This window comes from Ambystoma mexicanum, chromosome 13 (assembly GCF_040938575.1).
Source record: "Ambystoma mexicanum isolate Mex_15411 chromosome 13, UKY_AmexF1_1, whole genome shotgun sequence".
In the NCBI taxonomy this organism is placed as follows: Eukaryota; Metazoa; Chordata; class Amphibia; order Caudata; family Ambystomatidae; genus Ambystoma; species Ambystoma mexicanum.
Window position 1 is genome coordinate 644,724,057 of NC_090938.1, and position 8,733 is coordinate 644,732,789.

At 54.0% G+C, this 8,733-nt stretch overlaps 2 protein-coding genes across 10 annotated transcripts in view; both read left to right on the forward strand.

Moving 5' to 3' along the window:
• HOXB3 (homeobox B3) overlaps positions 1-1,762 on the forward strand; it is a 67,458-nt gene extending 65,696 nt beyond the window's left edge. For all 9 annotated transcript variants that reach the window (XM_069634602.1, XM_069634605.1, XM_069634601.1 and 6 more), the window contains one exon: positions 1-1,762. This exon is cut by the window's left edge. The gene's annotated coding sequence lies outside the window, so the exon portion shown is untranslated.
• A 903-nt stretch (positions 1,763-2,665) lies between these two features.
• On the forward strand, positions 2,666-7,650 carry HOXB2 (homeobox B2). Its single transcript, XM_069634608.1, has 2 exons — positions 2,666-4,988; positions 5,925-7,650. Exons 1-2 carry the CDS (start codon positions 4,583-4,585, stop codon positions 6,524-6,526), a joined length of 1,008 nt encoding a protein of 335 aa, XP_069490709.1. The 5' UTR covers positions 2,666-4,582; the 3' UTR covers positions 6,527-7,650.
• Positions 7,651-8,733: the final 1,083 nt, after the last annotated feature.

The following is an 8,733-nucleotide window of genomic DNA, read 5'->3' on the forward strand; positions in this document are numbered from 1 at the left end:
TCTCCACACGTATGAATACACACACACACACCTACCTCTGCCTGCGCGCGCGTGTGTGTATGCATATCACCCCCCCCCCCCCCCCCCCCGGTTAAGTCTTAGGCAACACATCATGGAGTACGGTCAGGAAGGTAGGTGCCTGCAGAGCCAATCTTACACGCCTCATTGTGGTCATTGTGTTATGAGGAATGTGTGTCATGGGACGCATAGCACGCAGGTGTGCAATAGTTGAACACATTCAGAGCCTGATTTACACAAATCGTTTCACATGGGGAAAGTCCCATTGAAGACATTTCTGTAAACCAGGCCCTCGGGGAGAGGCCAAATTGATGTAAAACTATGAACTATGTAACCCAGAAAAGTGATTGCCGCGCAGGAGCACAGCCTCTAAATGGTTAACGTGTTTTTTTAAAGCTAAGCAGTTTCCAAAAAAACGAGCCACACTCACAAGACAGTGTAATTCCTGACCTTTGAAGTCTTTACACGGGGCTGCTTCACCCTGTGTTGCTTTCTTTGTTTACTGTATGTGTTAAATATATGGCTACGCTTATTGCACACACATCGGTGATTCGAACCCCTTAATTCATGGGAATGACATCACTCTCATGAATTATGGATTTCAAACACGAGGTTATCTTAGAATCTATTTGACTTGTTCGTGTAATGGCAAAATGCAGCAGCTGTAATGAGTGTTATCGTTGAATGATACCGCCTCGCCGCTCTGTTGATACAAACAACAAAAACAGCTGGGGCATGGGCCTCTTGATTTGTTTATTGTCATCTCAACAGGACCACGAGATGGCATTATGGGGCCACAATGACCAGTTATGTAAGTACGTATGTGTAGGCACCTACCCTATTATACTAAAACAGCGCGCCCCCCCCCCCCCCCCCCCGGATTGTGGAAAAACCACAACAAAGCATTTCTGCATCACAACTGGGAACATTTCTGGGGCAGTAAGTTGTCAAGTCTGAATATTTCGCCCCCACATTCGCACCCCCTCTCACTCCACGAAAGGTGACGTCTTCATTACATTTCCGAGTTCATGTCCTTAGGGGTTCTTGAAGAAAGAATGCAGACGCGTCACTAAAGTTCTCCATTTCTCTAGCTCCACTTTAACGTGAAAACAGGGTATATTTTAACAAGCAGTGTGTCCCCTAAGGGAAGCAGGGTTTTTTTTTTAACCCAGTAGCTGCCAGTGCTTCCAGGTTTGGGGACACAGTTTGTTGCACTTAGAGTTTACATTTAATGAGTGAAAACAGTTTTCTTGAGCGGCGTTCAGCCAACTGAACAATAACGTCTTTCAGATCTGTGTGTGCGTGTGTTCTGGTGAACATGCATATGATATATTTATTGGTTTTTACTGCCAGTTAAGATTATTTTCCTTTTTGTATTATTTATCCCTCCTACAACATTATGTATTTATATGAAAAAATGGAAGTGTACTTTTTTAGTCTTTACTTGTCACTAAGAGCGTTGTGTTCCTGTTGTCGTAAAAACTGTTTCATTTTAGTTTGTGTACCTTACTTAGAGAGACCAATCGTTTTATGTTACGCCCGTGTACCGTTGAACCATGTAAGGCTGCAAATGGAGGCATGAGGACAGAAAGCAGACTGTAAACGTGTATTCCTGACTAGAAGAAGTGTAGCTGCCCTCTTCCCCAAACTCTCCTTTATTTGATTTTGTAGTTCTTTTCTTTTTATTGCTGGAAAGGTTGTCTGTTGAGCAAATCTTGAATAAAAGTTTATGTTTGAAATTTTACCTTGTTCGCTTAGTTTGGCACTGAAGTACTTGTCCGTGTTTTCCCATGTATAGGGCTAAACAGCTTCCCGTAGGCGATATGACCATAATATTGATTTGCACCCCCACCCATTAACAACTAGGCCAGCATCCGCCACCCCCCACACACTCTGGCCGGCGGGGGGTTTGTTTTTCGTGAAATATTCTCCCACGCAGAATAAAGTTCACAGTTTGTCTGCAGCTACAGAGAGACATCACGTGCCCAACCAGCAGGGCAGCCAATGGGTCTGAAATGAAAACAAAGAGAAGCCATTACTCACAACAGACCCCGAATTTTCAGGCTCTGCGTTAAAAAAAAGTGATGAGGGGAAATTAAACTAGTAAATAAAACCGGAGATGCGAGTACAAGCGTATTCTATACGACATGGGTATCGGAAGACGAGAGAACGGGGGTGTAGCTTATCAGAGCAGGGGAGCGTGGGTGCCTGGCTCCGAGGAGCCTTGTTTTATGGCTAGCAATTACAGGGAGGTTTATGGGCTGGAAATGGCGGAGAGCTGTCAGATGCGGCGGCCAGGCCCGGGTGCAGAAAGATGCCCTTTCAGCTCTCCAATTAGCCGCCGCCGCCTTCGGATTCTGGGCGCTGCCAGCCATGGGCTCCCTGACCGGAGACGAGGGGCAGAGGAGGGAGCCTGCCCAACGGCTCGGTCCCGGGGCCCGCAACCCAGCCGGCCCCGGCGGCCAAGTCGGCTTTTCTGGTTGAGTTCCTCGGGTCCTGCATAATACGTGGCCGCCATGTTGCTTCGTTTTTTGTACGGCTCCAGCCCTCTGTGGGAAATTCCGCGAGAGCGCGAACGTAGCCACGCAGAGGCGGAGAGGAAGATGTCCGCCTGGGCCCCAGGCCCTGGCTGCTCCCCACTCCCTCCCCCCGCCCCCGAAGTTCCCACACACTGCGTGTTTACACAATTCCCGGAGACTGCGGCAGGCGAACGGAATGTGCATCGCCTCCCTCGCCTCGCCCCTTGGCTGGGGAGAAAAGATGAGAAGGGGGTTCACCTTTGCCAGTGAGCTCACCAGCCCCCCCTCCTTTGTTTGCCCAAATGCGAGTGGAAAAATCGGGAGCTAAGTCTAGACTCCAATGTCAACCCAAACCAAGTAACACTTCACATCGAATAGGCCCCGAAATCTCGGGATGTTTCATCCGTTTTTAGATCATTTGTCCCACGGAGGTGTGGCATGGTGTGAGAATTTTAAAGGACCGAAATACATGTATCTCGAACATTCTTCTTTGCCCAATATTCAAGGGGTGTGCGCTCGTTTCCGAAAGCGGGGCCGGGTAGGAACTGGGAGGAGCACAGAAGCAAAGTTAGGGAATCCCTGGGCCCTGAGAGCTACATAAATATTGCGTTTCACTTGCAGCCATTCGTTTGTAAAATGCTGTTGTCTTTTTCTTGGGCTCCAGCCCGGGCCTCTCTCTCTCTTTTAAGGCTTCCCCACCCACACACACTCTACTGACAATCGCTTCCTAGCTCCGAGCGGCGGCCTCCAGCTTCCCACTCGCCCTGGCAGAAGCCGAGCAGGGGGTGGGCAGGCTGTGAAATGAGAAAGGACAGCCCGAGTCACATACAATCCCGGCGCCTTGGCTTCTCTCTAAATACGCTTCTTTCTCTCGTCTGCCAAAGCAGGGTGTGCCTGTTCTGTGGGGGCATTTTCTCTTCTTCTGCTGCTGCTGGGTTGGTCTATTTTGCTGTCCTCTCGCCGGCTCTCGCGAAGGCCACAATTCTTTAGTGTGCAGCGAGGCCGAGCTGTCAGGGAGCTGGGCTGTCGGAGATTGATCGCCCTCCGCCTCTGGCCTCTACCCGGCCTCTCTTTACCACTCGGGCCCATCGCATGCATTTCGTACAACAACAAGAAAGAAAGTTTGGCGGTTCTCCTGTCTCCATGGGATACAGGCTGAACGCCATGAGCCCGTCTCACCCAGCCTAGCCTGTGCCTTGCAAATATCAGGGGCCTCCTGCACTTGGGAGGACATCGCTGCTCCTGAGAAAGAAGTGGGCAGGCCCATGGCATATACTTACAGACTGGCAGGCCTGCGTGCTCCTGGGCGAGGTGCGCTCGGTCCCCGTGCCCTCGGCTCCCTGTCTTGGGTAGTCTTGTTCAAAGGGCGGGTTTGCCCTCTCTTTCTGTTGGTTGTATATAATTGGGGCTACTTGAGGTTTCCTCCTCCACCATTGCCGGGCTGTCCATGCCTCAACTTCTGGAAGTTCTTTTCTAGCCATTGCTTCCATTGTGCCACCCCCCACCCCCCTCGCCTCAGTGTCAAAACTTTAAAGATTTATGGCCCGGCTTCTTAATTGCCCTGCCTGCCAGATTGCGCTAATCACCCCGCCGCCCTCCTGCCTTCACTGTGCCCAGGTAAGGAAACGGTTAAAAGGGAAATATTCCTGGACTGGCAGAGCCACTGGCGCTCAGCTCCGTCTCTGCTTCTCTTGACACCTGGGAGGGGGCGGGGGAGGGGTCGCAATATAATAGACTATTTTAGGCCCCCATCTGACCCGATCCCGGCCTGTCGTGGGGGGATGGGACATTGGGGATGCTTCCCCTCGATTTTTTGAATCAATTAAAGGAAATAATGCTTTCTGTTTTCCACCAGGCCGCGGCTGCCATTGGTCAGGGCTGCTCACGTGATCAGGATTTGGCTGCAATTTCGCCTTAGCCTCCAGTTTAATAGAGCGAGGTCCCCATCCGCCCGTATTAGCAGCAATATAGCGTGGATAGGGCCCGGCACATCCAGGCTAGGGGCCCGGCCGCGTCCTGCTCCCCGGCCTGGCCCTGGGAGAGCCATGAATTTTGGATTCGAGAGGGAGATGGGGTTTATCAACAGCCAGCCTTCCCTCGCCGAGTGCCTGACGTCCTTCCCCGCTGTCCTGGAGACATTTCAAACTTCATCAATCAAGGAGGCGACGTTAATTCCTCCTCCTTTCGAGCAGAGCATCCCCAGCCTGAGCCCGAGCCTCCTCGGCGGCCGCAGCACCCAGCCCAGAGCCCGAGGCCAGAAGAGGGCCCTCAATGGCGGCAGCCAGCAGCCCCCGCACCCGGCCCTGGCCCCTCCGGGGGGGCCTCTGGCCACAGAGTTCCCTTGGATGAAGGAGAAGAAGTCGGCCAAGAAGAGCGCCCCGACGCCGGCCTGCTCGGCCTCCCCCTCCCCGTCCTCCTCGGCACCGGCCTCGGCTGCAGGATCTCCTGAAGGTAGGTACACACAGCACAGGGGAGCAGGGCCATTGTCATCTCGGTGCACGCTGCATTGGGATACTGCTGGCACCCCTAGTCTGGGGGGCTCCCCGCGGCCATGGCTGCGTTTAGAGGGATTTCCTGCACGCGGGTGTAGTCTTTGGTACAGGTAAAGCCCTTTCTCCTGGACTGCGGGTGACATATCCGCCATTTAAGACCGGCATTTCTCTGGGTCCCTCTATCAGGCCCCCTCCCTGTTTCAGGGGATTCTGAACCCTTTGTGTGTTCTCTTATTTGAGGGTGGGGGTATACTTATGACGGCGTGGCTATCACAGGCTGGAGCCTTTACAGAGGCTCCTAAAATGCTGCAAAGCGGCACGAGAGGAGCAGGCTGCACCTTTCCAATCTAGCCCCCACCCCAAAAGGGAAGCTGGCGTCCTGTTTATTCCTGTGTCCCCGAACCTCCTCACGTCAACAGAATCCAATGTTTAATAACATGGCATAACGGCTCTGTCCAGATGCACTTGCACGCATCCTGAATTATGCCAGTGCGGGCATCCTGTGACTGCAGCCTTTCCCTGCTCACTGGGCATTTATTATACGAAGGCTACAAGGGCAACTCAAGTGGGCCCTGACCCAAGGTTGGCAGGAGGCCTGTATCCTTGAGGTGCCCGGGCATTATTTATGAAATGGTGCCAGCACTCCCCAGCCCTGCCCGGCTGGGAGCCCGTAAATGAACCTTGTGTCCATGCAGGGCGTGCATGTGGTAAATGAAGGGTGCCAGGCCATCTCAGCAGGGGTGCCCTCCGGTTCATTCTGAGCGAATGCGGTGTGCCCGCAAGGTGTGTGCGTGTGGCCGTGGCGCGCAGCGTTGTGGGCAGGGGGGCTCTGTGGCTGTGTGTTTGCTCAAGCTCTTTCTCTCGCCCTCATGGCTGCTTGGCTTGTGTTTTGCAGACACCGAGGGGCTGCAGGAAGGCAGCGGCTCCAGGAGGCTGCGCACCGCCTACACCAACACCCAGCTGCTGGAGCTGGAGAAGGAGTTCCACTTCAACAAGTACCTGTGCCGGCCCCGGAGGGTGGAGATCGCCGCCCTGCTGGACCTCACCGAAAGGCAGGTGAAGGTCTGGTTCCAGAACCGTCGCATGAAGCACAAGCGCCAGACCCAGCATAAGGACCCTCAGGACGGGGAGCTGCCCTTCCAGGGCCACGAGGACTGCGAGGACGAGGGCAGCAGCTCGCCCCCGCGAGAGCTGCCCACCCCCCTCGGGGACCCACTCAGCCCCGAGCCCCGCACGCCCACCACCCAGTCCCCGTCCACAATGGAGCTGGGCGCCGCAGCTGGCATAGACAATGCCTTCCCCGAGCCGCAGGGCGCCGCCGCTTTGTTGCCAGACCTGGGCTTCTTCTCGCCAGACCCCTGCCTGCAGCTCTCGGAGGGCCTGTCCCCCAGCCTGCAGGGCTCTCTGGACAGCCCCGTCCACTTCTCCGAGGAGGACCTGGACTTCTTCACCAGCACACTGTGCTCTATAGACCTGCAGCATCTGCACTTCCAGTAGAGCCGCCCTCAGCCCGCCATAATGTGGAGTGACCCCGGGACTCGGCCAGACTCCCAGAGCCGTGGTCCTTCCCCTAGAACCGCCCGCCGCCCACCCATCGCGGGCTCCCGACATTCAGGTACCCCCCAGAGATTCCCGCGACCGCGGACCCCTCACGGCAGCGGACGAGCCCGATTGCAGACGCTTCAAGTGAATTCTCAGGAAAAGCAAGCCGTGATTTTAGACTCCGCACGAGGCAAAACGGTTCCACTTTTTCAGTTTTAGAGGTAGACCTATTTATGGAGATTCTTTAATAGTAAATGGCAAATTATTTATTGCACATTATTTTCATAGAATAAATGTCTTTATAACAAAACACGAAAAGGTCGTGCCTTGTTATTTCCGTTTGAGGCTAGAAGCTGCGCCGCGCACACGGGCGGTGACATTGTAAGTAGTTTCTCGCTGTCCTTTTACAAATTACACCTTTGCTTTAATTTTCTACACATTGTTTAAATTAAAATACATTTGAAACTATACCTGTCTTTTTTAGTCGAGCAGTACAGGCAATGTAATTAATGTTAGCGCATTTCTAGGGAGCGCGTTTCTCCCATCTGTCAGATTTCGCGGTAATGTTACTATGCTGTTTCATGTGCATTTAGTAAGGTTCATGGAGGGGCTTTTTTGGCCATCGGAACCGGGGCGGCATTTGAAGTGTGTGGCCGTAGCGCGGTCAAATACTGCAGGCCGGGCGCCGCGGCCCGTAGAGCGGCTGCTCGCGGCTTCTGAAATGGGGCATTCTTCTTTACGGGGGCCGGGAGGGGCTCTGCAGTCGGTTCGGGGTGATATGTGCCACCATCCCACAGAGCTAGGCTGGCATGCTGGCTCGGCTGCTGGAGCTGCGCTCGCCGCTCCCGTCCGCCCTCCTCGGAGGGCTGGGCAAGGGTGGGCTCCGGGCGCAAGGAACCGGGCCCGTGGTGGCTTCTCGCCGCTCGCCCACGCGTCCTCTAGAGAGAGCTTCCTCCCAACATGTAATCTTAAACCGAAAACTCCTATATCAAAGGAGGCTTCGAATGAAAAGGGGCCAGCCGAGGAATCGCTCCCTGCGACACACAAACATAAATCATATTACGTCTTTGCAAAGTCACAGCCGGGTTCTCGGGGTAGCAGAAATTTGGGAGGCGTTCAAGCCCGACTCCTGCATGTGTTGGGGGCTGGGGGGGTGGGGGCGTGCAGAGGCGGTGTGTGGGTGCAGAGGCGGTGTGTGGGTGCAGAGGCTCTCTGACAAAGCAGATCAAAATGGCGAAGCGAGAGGCCAGGGGAAGGCAAGCGGCCATGATGGCCAGAACCTTCTGCTCCCATCTCTGCCTCGGGAGAGGAAGGCGAGAGCCAGGGCAGTTCCCCCGCACAAGAGAAACCCGTGCACTCGCCTTGGCCCGGCCCTCTCCCGTGCGTAACACTTAGGAATCGTTTGTCATCTGAAGAATGCTCAGTGCACGGCTGCAGGCGCCATTGTTCATGTTGTATCCAGGCCCTTTTCAAATAATGCGCGCTTCTCCAAGCCTAGACCCGCCATTCTTGGGCGTTCCTGTAAATAACTCCTATAACCACAAACGAGCTGATTGAAAGGGCTTTATGCTAAGGAAAGGAGGCCTTGGCCGCGTTCTGGGATTCGGTGCCTCGTTTAAAGGCGGAAATGAGGGAGCAGGCGCCCCTGTAGCAGCGGCTCGGCTCGGCAGCGGCGTGAATGGGCCGGTGCCGGCCTTTGAGTTAATGGGCGCATTTGGAGATTTCATAGCTGGGTTGTTGCCCCCCTCTCCATTGCATGCGTTTATGTATTCTGCTGAGGGGGTGCTGTAGAATTATCCCTCCTTAGATGTAAAGGTAATTTATGGCGCTGGGGCCCTGGAGCCGGTACAGACTAGGCCTCGCGCTTGAGGCCCAACCTGGAGTGGGGGACCGCCAGTCCTGGAAGGGATTCCATGTTTTATGGCCTGGCTCCAGCCAAACATTGCTTTAATACTTGTAATCATGATTACAGGTCTGCAACCTGGACAGAAGGCATTCTCAGAGAGTTGGGGGGGCCGAGGGGGGGGAGCTCCCCACGTTATTGGCTTCCTTTCTCACTTGATATACAAGTAATTATATTTTGATTTCATTGCTAATTCATAACTGTTCGGCGATTCGTTATTGTAATTATACCTTTGTAGCGGGAAGCCCTGTTATTGCAA